This window comes from Rhinoraja longicauda, chromosome 20, assembly GCF_053455715.1.
Source record: "Rhinoraja longicauda isolate Sanriku21f chromosome 20, sRhiLon1.1, whole genome shotgun sequence".
Taxonomy (NCBI): Eukaryota; Metazoa; Chordata; class Chondrichthyes; order Rajiformes; family Arhynchobatidae; genus Rhinoraja; species Rhinoraja longicauda.
In genome coordinates, this window is record NC_135972.1 from 20,165,012 (window position 1) to 20,186,490 (window position 21,479).

The following is a 21,479-nucleotide window of genomic DNA, read 5'->3' on the forward strand; positions in this document are numbered from 1 at the left end:
AACTACATAAAAGTTAACATAAACATCCACCACAGCGGATTCCCCACATTACTCACTGTAATGAAAGGCAATAAAGTCCAATCTTACTTATTGTAAAGGAGTGTTCTCTGACACACTGTAACCTTTACTGGTAGTTTATTATAGCACATGGCACACACGTCCCAGCACTGACTGCATCCAGCCTTCAGACGTACCGGGACCTAAAAGGGTGGCACAAAGGGAGGAGACTACAGTTGTACTAATAGGATGGGGCGTGGTTAGTGGTGATAAGGTAGCTACAGTATAGGTTGCATGCATAACCATCTACATCCTTCCCCTTACAATTCAAACAAGTTACTACAGTAGCAGGATTATTATACAGTACCTGCAAAGCTAGACATATTCTCCGTAGCGAGCCGGAGGTTTTACAATCCGACCCGAGCGAGTGCGCACAGCACCTTCACCCTCCCCGCCCGAAAGAGTAGGAGGGGGGACAAGAACAGAAACAGGAGGAGAGAAGCTGGGTGGAGAACCCAGCTTGCAGGGGGAACGGAGAGACACAGGAGAGCCAGGCGAAAATGAAGGGGTAGAACGAGTTGAAGTTGGAGAGAGAGAAGATTTTGCAGGGGACAACAGAGCCTGGGGAGCAAGCCCGGGAGGAGCAGGGGGGGCTACCCGAGGCAAAAGGACCGACCGTGGCATGCAGGGAGCAGAGGGTACGTTAGTGGAGGAAGGCTCGACACGCGATGGAGGGGTATACGGAACCGCAGGAGGTGGTTTGGGCTCGTTAACCGCCAACAGGTGCTGGCGGCTGCGTCTGTAGACAGTCCCTTCGAAATCCACGAGGTAGGAACGTGGCGCGGTGTCAAACCCGACGACGGTGGCAAGTCGGGAATAGCCGGTGGACGTCTGCAAACGGACGACCTGTCCCGGCATCAGTGGAGAAAGAGGGCGGCAGGATTTATCATGCGACCGTCGCTGGATCTCGTGTTTTTTGGCAATACGTTTCTGGACATCAGCAGGCTGCAGGACTTTAGGCATCAGGGACTGCTGGGCAATAGGCATCGGAGGGCGGACAACTCGGGACATGAGTCGCTGGGCAGGGGATCCCATGGAAATGTCTCGAGAAATGTTGCGAAGGTTCAGGAGACACTGATAGAAATCCCCGTTCGAGAGGCGGGTTTGTTCAAGCAGGTGCTTAGCGCTCCGGACCGCCCGTTCCGCTAGACCATTGCTTTGAGGGTACTCCGGGCTGCTAGTGAAATGATTAAAGTTCCACTTTGTGGCAAACGCTCGAAACTCAGCGCTGGTGAACTGGCGACCGTTGTCTGTCTGCAGCCGGACAGGGGAACCAAACGTGGCAAAGTGGCGGCGAAGCTTGCTGATCACCATCTCGGAGGTGATGGCAGGGAGGAAGTCCACCTCGAACCAATTCGAGTAAGAGTCTACTAGCACAAGGTATTGCTTACCACGCCAGTCGAAAATGTCGGCAGCCAGAGAAGTCCAGGGCATTTCAGGTGCAGGCTGCTGCAAAAGTGGCTGTCTTTGCTGATGCGGGGCAAGCGAGTGACAGTCCGGACAGGAATCGACTCGGGCTTGGATGTATTTAGCCATGGCCGGCCAGTAGTACTGGTCCTGGGCATGTGAGATGGTGGCATCTGCACCGGGATGTCCCATGTGGGCGGCATCAAAATACAAGCCACGCAGTGATTCCGGGATGACAACCTTGTGCCCTTTGATAATAATACCATCCCGGAGGACTAACTCATCGCGGACCAAAAAATAGGGGTGGACGCTGGCAGGCAACGAATTCCGCTTGGTGGGCCACCCGCGCTTGATGACAGCAGCAAGCTGCTGCAGGTCGGGGTCGTTTGCGGTGTGTTCAACCAGGCATTTCAGCTGGTGAGAAGGGACGAAGTTGACGTTCAGTACCTGTAAGTCCGACTGCTCGAAGGGGTGCTGGTCGCAGGAGGTCCGGGGGGCCCGGGACAGTGCATCAGCCACATGCATCTCGGTGCCCCTCTTATATACGATCTTAAAGTCAAAGCGCTGTAGCTGCAGCATCATCCGCTGTAGTCTGGCAGGAGCGCAGTGTATCGGTTTATTAAGTATTGTCACCAGTGGCTGGTGATCCGTTTCAATGGTGAACCTGGTGCCGAATAAGAAGTCTCTAAACTTCGAACACGCGAAAACCACCGCCAGCAGCTCCTTCTCTATCTGAGCATAGCGTTGCTCTGTGGCCGTCATTGTCCTAGAGGCATAGGAGATAGGCTGCAGCGAGTCGTCAGCGTGGAGTTGCAGGCAGGCAGCACCCAGTCCAAATCGGGAGGCGTCGCAGGTGACCACGATTGGAAGCAGCAGATCAAAAAACCTTAGTGTTGGTGTGCTGACCAGCCTCGTCTTCAGCAGGTCGAACGCCTGCTGGTGGTGTGGAAACCATGCCCAGGCAATGTCCTTCTTTGTGAGTTGTCTCAGGGGTGCGCTCAACTCGCTGAGGTCGGGGATAAACTTCCCCAGGTAGTTCACCATGCCCAGGAAGCGCTGCAGACTGACAGCGTCAGTCGGGGCCGGCAGCTCAGAGATGGCGCTGGTCTTTTGCGGGTCTGGCTTTAACCCTTGGGCTGTGAAGATGTGTCCGACGTATGTGACCTCAGGCACCCGGAACTTGCACTTTGACCGATTGAGCTTCAAATTTATCTGCCGGGCACGGTCCAAAATCCGCCGGAGGTTGTGGTCATGTTCGGCCACGTCCCTCCCATAGACCAGAATGTCATCCACAATAATCGCGCAGGGCAGACCTGCAAATAGTTGTTCCATAGAACGCTGAAATACCTCGCTGGCAGAGTTGATGCCGAACGGCATCCGTAAAAACTTAAACCTGCCGAAGGGCGTGCTGAACGTGGTCAGATCCGTGGAGCGTTTGTCCAGGGGTATCTGCCAAAACGAGCTCCTTGCATCGAGGACGGAGAACACAGTAGCTTGTCCCACCTGGGCGGCAACATCTTCGACAGTCCTCATGGGGTAGTGGGGCCGTTTAATTGCCATATTTAAGTCCTTGGGGTTAATGCACACCCGTATCTCATTTTTTCCTTTCTTCAACGTGGCGACCATGGTGGAGACCCATACGGTTGGATCGCTGACAGCCTCCAGCACTCCCATGTTGACCATGTCCTTGAGCATATTCTCCACTTTGCCCTTCATGGCAAAAGACACCCTGTGGGGTGGACGGATCACGGGCTCCACAGATGGGTCTGTCGCGATCTTGTACACCACCGGCAGCTTCCCCAGCTTGTCGTCAAACAGGTCTGGGTACTCACATAGTGGATCCATCACAGGTTGCACCTTGTGGACCGTATGGTTAAACGACACCAGCCCAAGATCCTGGCATGCCCGGTTGCTAAGCAACGTCACACAGTCACTGTCCAGAATGAAGAAAGACAGGTCCTGGGAACCTTCCTGCAGCACGCAGTGGAAGGTCGCCCTCCCCACAGGTGTTAGTTCCTCTCCCCCATAGGCACGCAAAACAGAGCGGTCGGCAATCAGCAGCTCATTATTCCTTATCCGGTGGAACAGCTTTGTTGACATTACGTTCACCTTCGCCCCCGTGTCAAGTTTAGCAGAGAAACACTTATTGTTGACAGTTATGTTCACAGAAGGATCGGGGAGGCGAGATCGGCTGTGGAGGAGAGTGTAAATACTTACATCTCCCGTGGAAAAGCTGGGCGCAGAGTCCATCTCGCTATCAACCTGCAAAAGATTGTCTAGGAGTTGTCTGGGAGCTGAGGGAACTTTCCCACGGGATCGGCAGGCAGCTGCAAAATGGTTTCTTCTCCCGCAGAAATTGCATGTCTTCCCAAGGGCTGGGCACTGTGATTCTGAGGAGTGTACGTAGCTGCAGTTAGGACACTTGTTAGATCTTGGGTCCCGGGGTGTGCGAACGGGCCGCTGTGGAGGGCGAAAGTTCTCCCTCATCCGTCGTTGTCCAGCAACTCCAGTTAAATTTACGGCTCGGTTGTCAGACCCCCTCTGTCCGTGAGGATGGTGGACCACTTCGGCAATGCGGCACGCATGCATTGCTTGAGTCAGGGTTAGGTCAGGCCGTTGCAGCAGGTCGGCACGCAGCTTCTGATCGACCATACCGGTAACGAGAATGTCTCTGACGAGCTGGTCGCGCATGGTTTCGAATCGGCACCGCTGGGCAAGGTGTCGCAGGTCGGCAATGAAGCATTCAACAGGTTCATCCGGCTGTTGCTTGCGTGAGAAGAACCTGGCCCGCTCCAGTATACGGTTGGAGGGCAGGTCGCATAGCTCCGCGAATTTGCGCAAAAGACATACCGGGTCGTCGGCCGATTCAGCTGGCTCGACCGGCTGGTCGTTGTCATCCAGGACCGCTGGTGCATAGACAAAGGCTTGAGCTCTCTTCATTGCGTCGGGACCGGCCAGGTTGAGCAAAAGTGATGCTTTGACCGCGGCTGGGTCGTTCCGGTTCGCAATATTGACGTAGTGAGTGTAGTCCATCACAAAAGTCGACCATCGTTCCGCAATGTCGGCATCGAAGACAAGGGGAGATGGCTTTCGGCATGAGGACGCCATATCGAGGGAAACCCGAAACTGGGCACTAACGGGAACAAAATAAATGAAAACCGGTAAACGGGAAACGCTCGCATCCCACTTCTGACACCATGTAAAGGAGTGTTCTCTGACACACTGTAACCTTTACTGGTAGTTTATTATAGCACATGGCACACACGTCCCAGCACTGACTGCATCCAGCCTTCAGACGTACCGGGACCTAAAAGGGTGGCACAAAGGGAGGAGACTACAGTTGTACTAATAGGATGGGGCGTGGTTAGTGGTGATAAGGTAGCTACAGTATAGGTTGCATGCATAACCATCTACACTTATTTTCCCGCGGTCGGGAGAGTCGAGCCATCCGCAGTCGGGACGATCGAAGCTCCCGCAGCCGGCGGTCAAAGCCCCTGCATCCGGACAATCGAAGCTCCCACGTCAGGACGATCGAAGCTCCCGCGTTGGGGCGATCGAATCTCCGGCGGCTTGGAATTCCCGAAGTCGGTCTCTAACCAGAGACCGCGAGCTCCACAATGTTAAAGTGCACAGGCTCCCACGGTTGGAGCTCAGAGGTCGATCCCAGGCAAAGGGATTGATGGTAAGTCCCACAGGCTCCCGCGGTGGATCTCCCGAAGCCGGTCTCCAGCAAAGGCCACCAACTCCTCGATGTTAGGCCTCAGTGCGGACGGAGATACGATACGGGAAAAAAACGCAGCTCCGCCGAGGTAAGAAATTAGGAAAAAAATTCCCTCAAACCTCCCCCCCCTCCCGCACATCCCACATAAAACAAGCTGAAGAACACTAAAAACGTACATTTAACACATACAAACAAACAACAAAGGAAGAAGGGGCAGACAGACTGTTGACGAGGCAGCCATTGCTGGCGCCACCCGTTCTCCAGAGATGCTGCCTGAGCCGCTGAGTTACTCCAGCATTTTCTGTTTATCTCTGGTATGAACCAGCATCTGCAGTTAATTTTTACTCCGTGCTAATTGTAATGAGACTCAGAGGGGACGTTGATGGTGTGATCTTGCAGTGTCTGCTGACCTCGCCCTCCCATGCTTTGCAAGTCATGGGTTGGAGAGGTGCAGTGACAGACCCGGCTCGCTGGTATTAACGGGGAGGGGCCCAACGCGATTGTATTACTAACTCCGTTAGGAAAGTCTGCCCCAGGAAATCTCTGACGCCCCGAAAGAACTGAAGCTGCAAGAGTTGTACCCTGACTCAGTCACTCCCAGAAGACAATCCAAACCGGGGAGGAAGACACAGAGGAACTTAGAACATAAAACAGTGCAGCACAGGAACAGGCCCTTCGGCCCACAATGTCCATGCTGAACATGATACCAAGATAAACTAAAGACCTATACCTGCACGTGATCCATATCCTTCCATTCAGTTTGTTTTTTTAGTTTAGTTTATAGTCACGTGCACTGAGGTACAGTGAAAAGCTTTTGTTACGTTCTATCCAGTCAGCGGAAAGCCTATACATGATTACAATCGAGCCGTCCACACTGTACACATTCAGGATAAAGGGAATAACTTTGGTGCAAGATATATTCCCTGCATATCCTCTGCTGAAGAAAATTCCCTGGAGAGAAAACTAGAACGTAGTCTTCACATTTAATTTGAATGTCAGTTTAATTTTTTTTTCATTCTTGGCTAACATTGCCTGTTTGAGAGATGACCCTTCCCTGATGTTGGAGGGGAGACATCATTTGGTTGGGATGTTGAGCAGCCAACGATGAGTGGTGGGGTAGTTGGACGGGGGATGGGTAAGAGACCATGATCTACGCCAGGTGGTGTCCCTGTCGATGCTGAATTTCTCTATGTGCCTTAAACTTTGGTTTGACTGTGTCTGTTCTCAAAACAGATGAGAAGCCGTCTGATTCTGCCAGTGCCAGGAAGACTTCGGGTATGTCTAAGCTGAAACCACCCATCACCACATTGCCAACATAGAGGGCAATGCATCCATTGAGTCCATTAATACTGGAATAGATAGGGTGAATGTACAGAGTCTCTTGTCCTGGGCAGGGGTATCAAGGACAGGAGGACGTAAGTTTAAGGTGAGAGGGGAAAGATTTAATAGGAACCTGAAGGGCAAATTTTTCACTCAGAGGGTGGTGGGTGAGCTGCCAGAGGGTGTAGTTGAGGCATGGACTATCGCAATATTTAAAAAACCCATTTGGACAGGTACATGATATGAAAAGTTTACTGGGATATGGGAAAATACATTTAAAAGACATTTGGACAGGAACATAGTTAGGAAAGGTTTACAGGGATTGGGCCAAGCATAAAACGCAGTCAGGTGGGACTAGTGTAGATGGGACATCTTGGTCGGCATAGGCATGTTGGGTCATAAGACCGATTTCTTTATTGTATGATTCTATGACTCTATAACATATTGTCCATAAATTCAATTGAAACAAGGTGCAATGTATTCTGCTTGTTCTGTGGATCATGGAACTTAGCTTAGCCTCTGCACAAAGTTGGTATTGGTTTATTGTTGTTGCCTCCTGAGATGCAGTGAAAAGTTTTGATTACGTTCTCTCCAGCAAGTCATTCTAAACGTGTGCGTCAGGCAGTGTAAGAAGGAAAGAGAAACAGCTTGTAGAATATGGTTACAGCTGCAGAGAGATTGCAGATAAAAAACACTGCAAGGGCTGCAACAAGGTAGATGGGAAGGTCGGGAATTGGTCCTTAACATGTGAGAGGACCGTTCAGTAGTCTGGGGAAGGAGTGGTTCTTGAGTCTGGTGGTACTGGATTACAAACTTTTGTTTATTCTGCCCGATGGGAGAGGGAAGGGGAAATAACCAGGGTGTGTGTGGCCCTTGTTTATGGTGACTATTTGTCCAAGGCCATGTGCAGACGGATGCATTGTCACCTACGTTGATAGTGTGTGATTGCCGGAGTACGGATCTCAAACCATTATTGATTCCATTCAGGTTTGATGTCATGTAACCCAATCAATCACCTTCATCGGTATCATGTTCCATAACCAACATCATCATGAATGAAACTGGTTCCTCACCCAAGGCTAACCATTTCCCTTTTAACAGCACGAATCACAGAGTTCGGAAGTGGAGAACGTAATAAACGATATTTCAGCACTCCCCCTGTTCTCTGTGCAGATGGTAATGTGCCTTTCTTTACTTTATGATTCAAGTGTGGTCCCTGGGAGAAGGATCTACAGATGAGGGAGAGAAGTTGGATGATTCCAAGCGGAACCCTGAGTCCACCCTGTTCACTGAGCGGCCCTACAGTGGGACCGTCACTGTTGGTGAGTGTCCAGTGCCACGTGCTCCAGTCTTAAGATCATAAGGTCTTGGTGGGCCGAAAAGGCCTGTTTCCGGCTGTATATATATGATATGATATGATATGATAAGGAATAGGAGTTGGATGATTCCAAGCGGAACCCTGAGTCCACCCTGTTCACTGAGCGGCCCTACAGTGGGACCGTCACTGTTGGTGAGTGTCCAGTGCCACGTGCTCCAGTCTTAAGATCATAAGGTCTTGGTGGGCCGAAAAGGCCTGTTTCCGGCTGTATATATATGATATGATATGATATGATAAGGAATAGGAGTAGAATTAGGCCATTCGGCCCATCATATCTCCGCCATTCAATCGTGGCTAATCTATCTCTCCATCCTAACCCCATTCTCTTGCCTTCTCCCCCGTAACAATAGACAATAGACAATAGACAATAGGTGCAGGAGTAGGCCATTCAGCCCTTCGAGCCAGCACCGCCATTCAATGCGATCATGGCTGATCACTCTCAATCAGTACCCCGTTCCTGCCTTCTCCCCATACCCGCTCACTCCGCTATCCTTAAGAGCTCTATCCAGCTCTCTCTTGAAAGCATCCAACGAACTGGCCTCCACTGCCTTCTGAGGCAGAGAATTCCACACCTTCACCACTCTCTGACTGAAAAAGTTCTTCCTCATCTCCGTTCTAAATGGCCTACCCCTTATTCTTAAACTGTGGCCCCTTGTTCTGGACTCCCCCAACATTGGGAACATGTTTCCTGCCTCTAATGTGTCCAATCCCCTAATTATCTTATATGTTTCAATAAGATCCCCCCTCATCCTTATAAATTCCAGTGTATACAAGCCCAATCGCTCCAGCCTTTCAACATACGACAGTCCCGCCATTCCGGGAATTAACCTAGTGAACCTACGCTGCACGCCCTCCATAGCAAGAATATCCTTCCTCAAATTTGGAGACCAAAACTGCACACAGTACTCCAGGTGCGGTCTCACCAGGGCCCGGTACAACTGTAGAAGGACCTCTTTGCTCCTATACTCAACTCCTCTTGTTACGAAGGCCAACATTCCATTGGCTTTCTTCACTGCCTGCTGTACCTGCATGCTTCCTTTCATCGACTGATGCACTAGGACACCCAGATCTCGTTGAACTCCCCCTCCTCCTAACTTGACACCATTCAGATAATAATCTGCCTTTCTATTCTTACTTCCAAAGTGAATAACCTCACACTTATCTACATTAAACTGCATCTGCCATGTATCCGCCCACTCACACAACCTGTCCAAGTCACCCTGCAGCCTTATTGCATCTTCCTCACAATTCACACTACCCCCCAGCTTAGTATCATCTGCAAATTTGCTAATGGTACTTTTAATCCCTTCGTCTAAGTCATTAATGTATATCGTAAATAGCTGGGGTCCAAGCACCGAACCTTGCGGTACCCCACTGGTCACTGCCTGCCATTCCGAAAGGGACCCATTTATCCCCACTCTTTGCTTTCTGTCTGTCAACCAATTTTCTATCCATGTCAGTACCCTACCCCCAATACCATGTGCCCTAATTTTACCCACTAATCTCCTATGTGGGACCTTGTCGAAGGCTTTCTGAAAGTCGAGGTACACCACATCCACTGACTCTCCCCTGTCAATTTTCCTAGTTACATCCTCAAAAAATTCCAGTAGATTTGTCAAGCATGATTTCCCCTTCGTAAATCCATGCTGACTCGGAATGATCCCGTTACTGCTATCCAAATGCTCAGCAATTTCGTCTTTTATAATTGACTCCAGCATCTTCCCCACCACTGATGTCAGACTAACTGGTCTATAATTACCCGTTTTCTCTCTCCCTCCTTTCTTAAAAAGTGGGATAACATTTGCTATCCTCCAATCCACAGGAACTGATCCTGAATCTATAGAACATTGAAAAATGATCTCCAATGCTTCCACTATTTCTAGAGCCACCTCCTTAAGTACCCTGGGATGCAGACCATCAGGCCCTGGGGATTTATCAGCCTTCAGTCCCATCAGTCTACCCAAAACCATTTCCTGCCTAATGTGGATTTCCTTCAGTTCCTCCATCACCCTAGGTTCTCCGGCCCCTAGAGCATTTGGGAGATTGTGTGTATCTTCCTCAGTGAAGACAGATCCAAAGTAACGGTTTAACTCGTCTGCCATTTCTTTGTTCCCCATAATAAATTCCCCTGCTTCTGCTTCAAGGGACCCACATTTGCCTTGACTATTTTTTTCCTCTTCACGTACCTAAAAAAACTTTTGCTATCCTCCTTTATATTATTGGCTAGTTTACCCTCGTACCTCATCTTTTCTCCCCGTATTGCCTTTTTAGTTAACTTTCGTTGCTCTTTAAAAGAGTCCCAATCCTCTGTCTTCCCACTCTTCTTTGCTATGTTATACTTCCTCTCCTTAATTTTTATGCTGTCCCTGACTTCCCTCGTCAGCCACAGGTGTCTCTTACTCCCCTTAGAGTCTTTCCACTTCTTTGGAATAAATTGATCCTGCAACCTCTGCATTATTCCCAGGAATACCTGCCATTGCTGTTCTACCGTCTTCCCTGCTAGGGCCTCCTTCCAGTCAATTTTGGCCAGCTCCTGCCTCATGCCTCTGTAATCCTCTTTGCTATACTGTAATACTGACACTTCCGATTTTCCCTTCTGCCTTTCCATTTGCAGAGTAAAACTTATCATGTTGTGTTCACTGCCTCCTAATGGCTCTTTTACCTCTAGTCCCCTTAAAAGATCAGGATCATTACACAACACTAATCTATCGCTGCCTTAAAAAATATCCATCGACGGCCTCCACAGCCTTCTGTGGCAAATAATTCCGCTGATTCACCACCCTCTGACTAAAGAAATGTCTCCTCATCTCCTTCCTAAAAGAACGTCCTTTAATTCTAGTCCTGGTGCCATATCATTTTGCACATCCTGAGATGTACGTGAAGAGGAAAAAAATAGTCAAGGCAAATGTGGGTCCCTTGAAGACAGAAGCAGGGGAATTTATTATGGGGAACAAAGAAATGGCAGACGAGTTAAACCGTTACTTTGGATCTGTCTTCACTGAGGAAGATACACACAATCTCCCAAATGTTCTAGGGGCCGGAGAACCTAGGGTGATGGAGGAACTGAAGGAAATCCACATTAGGCAGGAAATGGTTTTGGGTAGACTGATGGGACTGAAGGCTGATAAATCCCCAGGGCCTGATGGTCTGCATCCCAGAGTACTTAAGGAGGTGGCTCTAGAAATAGTGGAAGCATTGGAGATCATTTTTCAATGTTCTATAGATTCAGGATCAGTTCCTGTGGATTGGAGGATAGCAAATGTTATCCCACTTTTTAAGAAAGGAGGGAGAGAGAAAACGGGTAATTATAGACCAGTTAGTCTGACATCAGTGGTGGGGAAGATGCTGGAGTCAATTATAAAAGACGAAATTGCTGAGCATTTGGATAGCAGTAACGGGATCATTCCGAGTCAGCATGGATTTACGAAGGGGAAATCATGCTTGACAAATCTACTGGAATTTTTTGAGGATGTAACTAGGAAAATTGACAAGGGAGAGTCAGTGGATGTGGTGTACCTCGACTTTCAGAAAGCCTTCGACAAGGTCCCACATAGGAGATTAGTGGGCAAAATTAGGGCACATGGTATTGGGGGTAGGGTACTGACATGGATAGAAAATTGGTTGACAGACAGAAAGCAAAGAGTGGGGATAAATGGGTCCCTTTCGGAATGGCAGGCAGTGACCAGTGGGGTACCGCAAGGTTCGGTGCTGGGACCCCAGCTATTTACGATATACATTAATGACTTAGACGAAGGGATTAAAAGTACCATTAGCAAATTTGCAGATGATACTAAGTTGGGGGGTAGTGTGAATTGTGAGGAAGATGCAATAAGGCTGCAGGGTGACTTGGACAGGTTGTGTGAGTGGGCGGATACATGGCAGATGCAGTTTAATGTAGATAAGTGTGAGGTTATTCACTTTGGAAGTAAGAATAGAAAGGCAGATTATTATCTGAATGGTGTCAAGTTAGGAGGAGGGGGAGTTCAACGAGATCTGGGTGTCCTAGTGCATCAGTCAATGAAAGGAAGCATGCAGGTACAGCAGGCAGTGAAGAAAGCCAATGGAATGTTGGCCTTCGTAACAAGAGGAGTTGAGTATAGGAGCAAAGAGGTCCTTCTACAGTTGTGCCGGGCCCTGGTGAGACCGCACCTGGAGTACTGTGTGCAGTTTTGGTCTCCAAATTTGAGGAAGGATATTCTTGCTATGGAGGGCGTGCAGCGTAGGTTCACTAGGTTAATTCCCGGAATGGCGGGACTGTCGTATGTTGAAAGGCTGGAGCGATTGGGCTTGTATACACTGGAATTTAGAAGGATGAGGGGGGATCTTATTGAAACATATAAGATAATTAGGGGATTGGACACATTAGAGGCAGATAACATGTTCCCAATGTTAGGGGAGTCCAGAACAAGGGGCCACAGTTTGAGAATAAGGGGTAGGCCATTTAGAACGGAGATGAGGAAGAACTTTTTCAGTCAGAGGGTGGTGAAGGTGTGGAATTCTCTGCCTCAGAAGGCAGTGGAGGCCAGTTCGTTGGATGCTTTCAAGAGAGAGCTGGATAGAGCTCTTGAGGATAGCGGAGTGAGGGGGTATGGGGAGAAGGCAGGAACGGGGTACTGATTGAGTGATCAGCCATGATCGCATTGAATGGCGGTGCTGGCTCGAAGGGCTGAATGGCCTACTCCTGCACCTATTGTCTATTGTCTATTGTCTATTGTCTAAAAAGGCACAAAGTGTTTGGAGTAAATGAACAGGTCAGGCAGCGTCGGTGGAGAACGTGGATAGGTGACGTTTCATCAGGTGACATCATCCCAATCCAAACCGTCACCTATCCATGTTCTCCACAGATGCTGCCTGGCCCACTGAGTTACTCCCGCACTTTGCGTCTTTTTCTGTAAACTAGCATCGGCAGTTCCTTGTTTCTACTCCCTTTCGCGACTTTGGTTCCAACAGAACTGAATTTCACGGAGTATATGCAATGCATATAACCAACTTCTACCTCACAACCTAAACCTAAACCTGTTGTCCCCGGACAATTACTGAATTTTCAAACAACACTCCACTGAACAGTGCAATGCCAAGCTATCTCTAAATTAGTGTTACACATAGTGTTATACTTTATCTGGTTTGTCCAATATTGTGGTGCCTCCAAGTCAACTACCATCTCTCAGCTGCCCAGTCATATACCTCATGAACCTTCTCTGAACTACCCAATAATACAACTCCTCTAAATTGCCCAAATATATTATTTCACTGAATTGCCCAATGTTTTGCCTCTCAGATGCCTTGCCCAAGTAGCTACCATCCACTGTGCCAAAAAGCTTAAGTCTCATAGATGCATAGATACATAGATACATAGACAATAGGTGCAGGAGTAGGCCATTCTGCCCTTCGAGCCAGCACTGCCATTCAATGTGATCATGGCTGATCATCCACAATCAGTACCCAGTTCCTGCCTTCTCCCCATACCCCTTGATTCCGCTAGCCCTAAGAGCTCTATCTAACTCCCTTTTGAATGCATCCAGTGAATCGGCCCCCACTGCCTTCTGAGGCAGAGAATTCCACAAATTCACAACTCTCTGTGTGAAAAAGTTTTTCCTCATCTCAGTTCTAAATGGCCTACCCTTATTCTTAAACTGTGGCCCCTGGGTCTGGGGAGAAGGCAGAAACGGGGCACTGATTGTGGATGATCAGCCATGAACACATTGAATGGCGGCGCAGGCTCGAAGGGCCGAATGGCCTACTCCTGCACCTATTGTCTATTGTCTATTGACTCCCCCAACATCGGGAACATGTTTCCTGCATCTAGCGTCTCCAATCCCTTAATAATTTTATATGTTTCTATAAGATCCCCTCTCATCCTTCCAAATTCCAGTGAATACAAGCCCAGTCGCTCCATTCTTTCATCATTTGACAGTCCCGCCATCCCAGGAAGTAACCTTGTGGACCTACGCTGCACTCCCTCAATAGCAAGAATGTCCTTCTTCAAATTAGGAGACCAAAACTGCACACAATACTCCAGGTGTGATGTCAATGTGAGTTACCCAATATGAAAATTGGAAGTTCTTCCCTCCTTAACCCAAGGGCATAGATAGCAGCCCCCTTTTGCCATCCTGGATGAGGTCATGCAGATTGTATATGGACCCGGTGATGCTTTTGGCCACTGGTTGCTTTGCAACTCACGACTACAGGTTGTTGAGTCACCAACAGGTCTTTCACTGGTGGTCTTGCTGAGCCGGAAACTCCTGTTCCAAACACCAGGCCTCTCAATCTCCTACACCAGGCTTCAGAAGTTCTCACATAAGAACATAGGTGCAGGAAATGGTCATATGGCCCCTCGACCCTACCCTACCAATTAGCACGATTGTGGTTGATCTGCCCCAGGCCTCATCTCTTCCCCAGAGCCCTCAATTCCCTAATTTAGTTTAGTTTAGAGATGCAACGTAGAAACAGGCTCTTCGGCCTATCGAGTCTGCACTGACCTGTTCACACTATTTCTATCCTACACATTAGGGACAATTTACAGAAGCCAGTTCACCTACAAATTTGCACGTCTTTAGAGTGTGGGAGCAAACCGGAGCACTGGGAGGGAACCCTTGCGGTCACGGGGAGAACGTACAAACTCTGTACAGACAGCACCCATAATCAGGATCGAACCCGGGTCTCTGGCGCTGTGAGGCAACAACTCTACCGCTGCACCGCCCATCGCTGTACCACCCGCCCGCAAGGATCACACTCCTTAAATAACCCCGATGATATGATGTGTAAATATTCCTCCTAAAGGTGGAGATATCACTTTTGTGGCTAAGGTGGAAACCAAGGATCTACTACGGAAGCCAAACGCAAAGTGGTTCAAGGGCAAGTGGCTGGACCTGGCTAGCAAAGCGGGGAAACATCTCCAGCTGAAGGAGTCATTCGACAGACTCACCAGGGTAAGAAGCCGGTCTCCATCCAAAGCAGTTTCCTTTTGATTATTCTTTTTTCTCTTGGGGTACATTTTAAAGAGAAATTAAGAACTAATTTCTAGTTAACTGGTTCTATAAATATCGCAAAAATTGTAAATTGGCCCTACTGTGTAGGATAGCACTAGGGTACGGGGTGATTGCTGGTTGGCACAGACTCGGTGGGCCAAAGGCCTGTTTCTGTGCTGTATCTCTAAAGTCTAAAGTTTAACTCCTTTTTGGCGTCTCGCTTTCACTCAACCAACGTCAGGTGTGTGGGAACTTGATGTCCATGTTTTATAGTTTATTCTTAATTGTTTACTGTATGTCATGTCGTTACTTGCAAGCAAAGCACCAAGACAAATTCCTCGTATGTTTACATACTTGGCTAATAAAATTTATTCAATTCAATTCAATTCAATTCAATTAAAATGGCCGCCACATTACACCATTGGCTGCAGGCCATTGACTACTCTGGGACAGTCCCAGAAGGTGCTACAGTAACACCAACTCTTCAACTGTATTTAGTTTTGGTCACCCTGCTACAGGAAAGATACCATTAAGCTGGAAAGAGCGCTGAGAAGATTTACAAGGAGGTTGCCAGGACACAAGCGACCGAATTACAGGAGGAGGTTGGGCAGGCTAGGACTTTATTCCTTGGATCTTATAAAGGTTTGGGTTTAGTTTCAATTAATTCTTGTAGTTCAGAGATACAGAGTGAAAGCAGGCCCTTTGGCCTATCGAGTCTGTGCCAACCAATGATCACCCATAACCTAGTTCTATGTTATCCTAGTTTCCCACACCTCGGTATACGTGACAATAAACTAAACTCAGCATCCTACACACTAGGGCCAATTGTACAGAAGCTAATTAACCTACAAACCTGCACGCTTTTGGAATGTGGGAGGAAACCAGAGTACCCGGAAGAAACCCCCACATGATCCTAGTTCCAGTCTGAAGACCTGAAATGGCACCTGTCTATTCCCTCCCCAGATGCCACCTGACCCACTGAGTTAATCCAGCACTTTGTGTTTTGCCCACGTTTTAGATCAGCATCTCTTCTGCCCAAAAGATGCTTCCCTCTCCCCAAACACCCTCCCTTCCAACCCCAGTGGGGTGTTGAGGAGTCTTCCCATAGTCACTGCCAAAGAGTAGCAAGAGGGAGCACTGAGACCAACTTTCAGACCTTTGCCAGCAAGTGCCTCTGGAGAAACCTGTGATTCCAATCTCGCTTCCCATTTCTGGAGTTAACAGGGGTTGGAGTCGCCGCTGTTTGTCGAGCCATTCTATTCTCCAAATATCCATTGCCAGAACGCATGCCAGTGTTCGCTATTCTCAGCTGTTGTGTCACAGGCCATGAAAAGAACTTGGGAGCTGTATGACCAAATGGATGAAATGCTGTCATATTGTACTATTTTTACTTCACTTCTGCTCTGATAACATTTGTGTGGAAGTCCACACACTTCCAACGACAGTTAGAAATTCATTGTGCATTGTAAAGATTTCATTGTTCCATTGTCAGTATGGATGAGAATTAAACTCTTGGTCCCTGAAACCGTATCTGTATATAACATATTATGTATTGCAGTAGAAATGATGTAACACTACATTCTGGTCTTTTGCTCTTTGCACTTTCTGCTCTACTTGTATACAGCTTGATTGTACTTGGGTCAAAGAGTCAAACAGCACAGGAACAGGCCCTTCAGCCCAATTCATCCATGTCGACCAAGATGCCCAATCTAGGCTAGTCCCCTTTGCACGTGTTTGTCCCATATCACTCTAAACCTTTCCAATACATGTACTCACTCAAGTGTCATTTAAAAGTTGTTATAGTACCTGCCTCCACTACCTCCTTGGGCAGCTTGTTCCATATACCCATCACTCTCTGTGGGAAATCATGTCTGACATGATATGAGTTTGATGTATGGTATATCTGATCTGTTTGGACAGTACGCAAAACAAGGCTTTTCACTGTACCTCAGTGCACATGACAATAATAAACCTAAACCTAAATTGTCTCCATGGTATGCAAGCGAAGCTTTTCACTGTATCTCGGTACACATGACAATGATAATGCAATACCAATACCAAATTTTGCCGCCTTAATATTCCCCAATGTTAATCTGATTCTTTAAATTCTGGAGACTCCAGGAGCAACCTCAGCTCTGAGATACAATTGCCCTGCACACTGTACTTAACGTTCAAATGAGAGGTGACCTCTTACATTCACGCTCAATCATTCCTTCTTTTATTTGCAGATTCACACTTTTGAAATGCTAATTATCAAAGCAAAGGATAACTATGCTGGAAACTATCGTTGTGAGGTGACCTGGAAGGACAAGTTTGACAGCTGCTCCTTTGATCTGGAAGTTATCGGTGAGAAACTTTTCATAAGTTCATAACTAAAACAGCAATGGGACACGTCCACTGAGGGAGCATTGGCATTGGTTTAAAAAAAGACACAAAGTGCTGGAGTAACTCAGCTGGTCAGTCCACAACTCTGGAGAACATGGAGAGTTGACGTTTTGGGTCGAGACCTTTCATAAGTCATAGAAGCAGAATTAGGCCATTCAGCCCATCAATTCTATTCCACCATTCAGAGATGGCTGATCTAACTTTCCCTCTCAACCATATTCTCCAAATCAGTCCTGATTCCTTGACATGGAAACAAGCCCTTCGGCCCCACTTGCCCACACCGGCCAACATGCCCCATCTACATGAGTCCCACCTGCCTGCATTTGGCCCATATCCCTCTCAAGATTTTCCCCATAATCTTTTTTTAATATTCCCCTTACTATCAAGAATCTGTCAATCTCCACCTTAAAAATATCAAGTGACTTGGCCTCCACAGTCATCTGTGGCAGTCACTTTTCTTGTAAAACCGCCAATTAGGGGCGTGGCTGTGTTCTGCAGCTGCGGCTCACCGGCAGTCTCTCCGGTTTTTTTTTGTGTTTTTTAGTCAATGTTGATGTTAAATGTACGTTTTGTTTTATTTTTAATTCTGTGTATGTAGGGGGGTGGTGGGGGGGTTGGGGGAAACCTTTTTTTAAATCTCCTCCTCAACGGAGATGCGACCTTTACCGTGTCGTATCTCCGTTCGCGCTACGGCCTAACATCGTGGAGTCGGCGGCCTCCAGCTGGGATCGACCTCGAAGACTCCGGTCGCAGGGCCTGGACTTACCATCTTGGAGGCTTCAGCCGTGGGCCCTGCAGACCGCAACATCTGGAGTTCGCAGGTCCCTGGCTGGCGACCGGCTTTTGGGAGCTCCAGCCGCAGCAGCTTCGACCGCCCCGAAGCACGAGGCACGATCAACCCGCCCGCAGGCCCTTCATCACCCTGCGTGGCTCGGCCGCAGCACTTTACATCGCCCGGTGGGGGCTCAGGACTCTCATCGCCCTGCGTGGCTCGGCCGCGGCATTTTCCATCGCCCGGTGGGGGCTCAGAACTTTCATCGGCCTGCTCGGCTCGACCCTGGGACTTTCCATCGCCCGGTGGGGGCTTCAAGGGGTTGGGAGCCTCGATCGCCTCGTGGCGCCACGGGAGAAGAACGAGGAGGAGATAAGACTTTGCCTTCCATCACAGTGAGGGTATGCCTAGAGCAATCACTGTGATGGCTGTTTTGTGTAAAAAATTGTATCTGTGTGTCTTGTGTTCTTTAATGTCTACTGCCGGACCCTGACGTGAGAGGACGCTGGCGTTGAGTATTCGCCGCTTTTCCGTCAGGATAGTTTGTCTGTTTGTCTGTTTGTTTCTATGTTAATTGTATTTGTAAAGCGCTTTGTGCATGTGTTAAGGCGCTATATAAAATAAATATATTATTATTATTATTATTATTAATTACAAGGTTTGCTGAAATTCTCTAATCAGGCACGACCCGAAACGTCACCTACCCATGTTCCCCAGAGATGCTGCCTGACCCTCTGAGTTACTCCAGCATTTTGTGTCTTGTTTTGGTTAGCACTGTGGTTTTGGACCCTCCCCACATTATGTAAGGGTTACAAGAACTGTCCGTAACCCAAAGTTGTTGACTGAGATTTCAAAAAGATGCACCACTAGGTTAATTAGCGACAGTTTGGTACAGCCTTTAGTTAATTGTAGATGGTCCAGATTCAGGGACAGTTTCTTCCCAGCTGTTCTCAAGCAACCGAACCATCCTATCACCAACTAGAGAGTGGCCCCGATCTTCCTTCTACCTCATTGGAGACCCTTGGACTATCTTTAATCGGACTTTACTGGACTTTATCTTCCACTATTAACCGTTATTCCATTTATCCTGTATCTGTACACTGTGGATGGCTTGATTGTAATCCTGTATAGTCTTCTCACTGACTGGATAGCAGGCAAAACAAAGCTCTTCACTGTAAATCGGCCCACATGACAATAATAAACTAAACTAAACTTATTTAGAATTTGTTAACTAGTATAGATCTCAATGACATTTAAAAACATGCCAAGCCAGAGCATGCGAGACTAAAGAGTTTCAACCTGTATTTTTATAACTCTAGAGTCATAGACCATGGGAAAGACCCTTCAGCCTCACGCCTCCATGCCAACCAAGATGCCCCATCTACACTAGTCCCACCTGCCTATGTTTTAACCATATCCCTCCAAACTTTTCCTATCCATGTACCTGTTCAAATGTCCTTTAAATGTTGTTATAGTACCTGCCTCAACTACCTCCTCTGGCAGCTTGTTCCATACACCCACCACTGTCTGTGTGAGAAAGATGCTGCTCAAGTTCCTATGAAATCTTTCTCCTCTCACCTTAAATCTATACCTACCAGTTTGTACCAGCTTTGCACGTGATATAAGAACACTCCCTACCTTATGCAATATGCTACTTACGTAAACTCATACTTACCTAAACAATCTTTCAAATTGTACATAGTAAACTTACACATGTACAATGATACCATAGGCATTTCTGACCTGCATATGATGTGACTTATGTAAGGCTTATGAAATGTGTTGGGGAGTGTCTGAATAGACATACATGTGAGCAGCATAGACCTGATGACCGAATGGTCTTTACTATGCCTGTTATTAAAGTGTGGCATTTCATTAGAACATAAAAACAGGGATGTGATGCTAGGGCTTTTTGAGGCACTGGAGCATTGTGAGCAGTTTTGGGACCCATATCTGAGGAAGGATGTGCGGGCATTGGAGAGGGTCCAGAGGAGGTTTACGAGAATGATCCCAGTGTTAACGTATGAGGAGCATTGGACGTCACTGGGCCTGTCATCACTGGAGTTTAGAAGGAAGAGGGGAGATATTGAAACTTATCGAATAGTAAAAGGGCCTGGATAGAGTGGATGTGGAGAGGATGTTTCTAGTGGGAGAGTCTAGGACCAGAGGGCACAGCCTCAGAATAAAACGATAAGAAGAGAGGTGAGGAGGAATTTTGTTAGCCATAGGGTGATGAATCTGTGGAATTCATTGCCACAGACGGCTGTGGAGGCCAAATCATTGGTTATTTTTAAAGCAGAGATTGACAGATTTTTGATTGGTAAGCATGCCAAAGGTTATGGGGAGAAGGCAGGAGAATGGGGTTGAGAAGGAAAGATAGATCAGCCATGACTGAATGGCAGAGGAGACTCGATTGGCCAAATGGCCTGATTCTGTTGCTATGACTTATGAACTTGTGTCTTTTTGTTTTCAGACGCCCCGGAGGTCCAGCAGATTGATATCCGAGCTGCTTTTAAACGCAGGTAAATCCAAGAAAACTACCCCAGCATCGCAATTCTCCACACCCAGTCCTGATTCCTTGACATGGAAACAAGCCCTTCGGCCCCACTTGCCCACACCGGCCAACATGCCCCATCTACATGAGTCCCACCTGCCTGCATTTGGCCCATATCCCTCCACACTGATCCCACCCATGTACCTATCTAAATTTTTCTTAAACATTGAGATAGAAGTACCTGCCTCTATTACCCCCTCCAGTAACTCGTTCCGGACACCCACCACCCTTTGTGTAAAAAATGTTACCCCTCAGCTTACTATTAAATCTTTCCCCCTCACTTTAAACCTGTGTCCCCTGGTTCTCGATCTTGCTTACTCTGGATAAAAGACCCACTCTATTCCTCTCATGATTTTATACCTCTCATCCTCCTGCGCTCCAAGGAATAAGGTCCTCGCCCGCCCAACCTCTGTGTATAGGCCCTCAAGCCCTCAAGTCCTGGCACCATCCGTGTAAATGTTCTCCGCACCCTTTCCAGCTTAACAACATTGTTCCTACAACAGGGTGAGCAGAATTCTGTTTTGGAAGTTCCTCTTTAAACATGCAGCAAGTTCAAGGTCGTGGCAACTGACTGCTTAAAATTAATCTCCTCCTTTTTGGTTTGAACCAGTGCATTTGATTCTTGGTCTGATCGCAGCGTCCCACATCCTGGCAATTACACACAGGCTATTTTGGTCACGTTGAAAGGGAATAACAATGTTTTCTGTAAAGATTCCAATGTTTGGGGATGAAAGGGAACAGATTTAGAGTTTATCAGCTCAAGGAACTGTGGATGTTAATTAACCAAAAAAGAATGGAGTAACTCAATGGGTCAGGCAGCGTCTCTGGAGAACACAGACATGTGATGTTTTGGGTCAAGACCCTTCTGCAGACTGATTGTAGTGGGGAGGGGAGGGGATGGGGGAAGCTGTAAGAGA

The 21,479-nt window shown here is 47.8% G+C and overlaps 1 protein-coding gene across 1 annotated transcript in view; it reads left to right on the forward strand.

Moving 5' to 3' along the window:
* The window catches only part of mybpc1 (myosin binding protein C1), a 103,324-nt gene that overhangs the window by 32,024 nt on the left and 49,821 nt on the right, over positions 1–21,479 (forward strand). Inside the window, exons 7-11 of the mRNA XM_078417469.1 lie at positions 6,419–6,460; positions 7,714–7,827; positions 14,664–14,812; positions 17,080–17,197; positions 20,482–20,530. Coding sequence (XP_078273595.1) covers positions 6,419–6,460; positions 7,714–7,827; positions 14,664–14,812; positions 17,080–17,197; positions 20,482–20,530 — 472 coding nt within the window. The remainder of the gene's footprint in view (positions 1–6,418; positions 6,461–7,713; positions 7,828–14,663; positions 14,813–17,079; positions 17,198–20,481; positions 20,531–21,479) is intronic.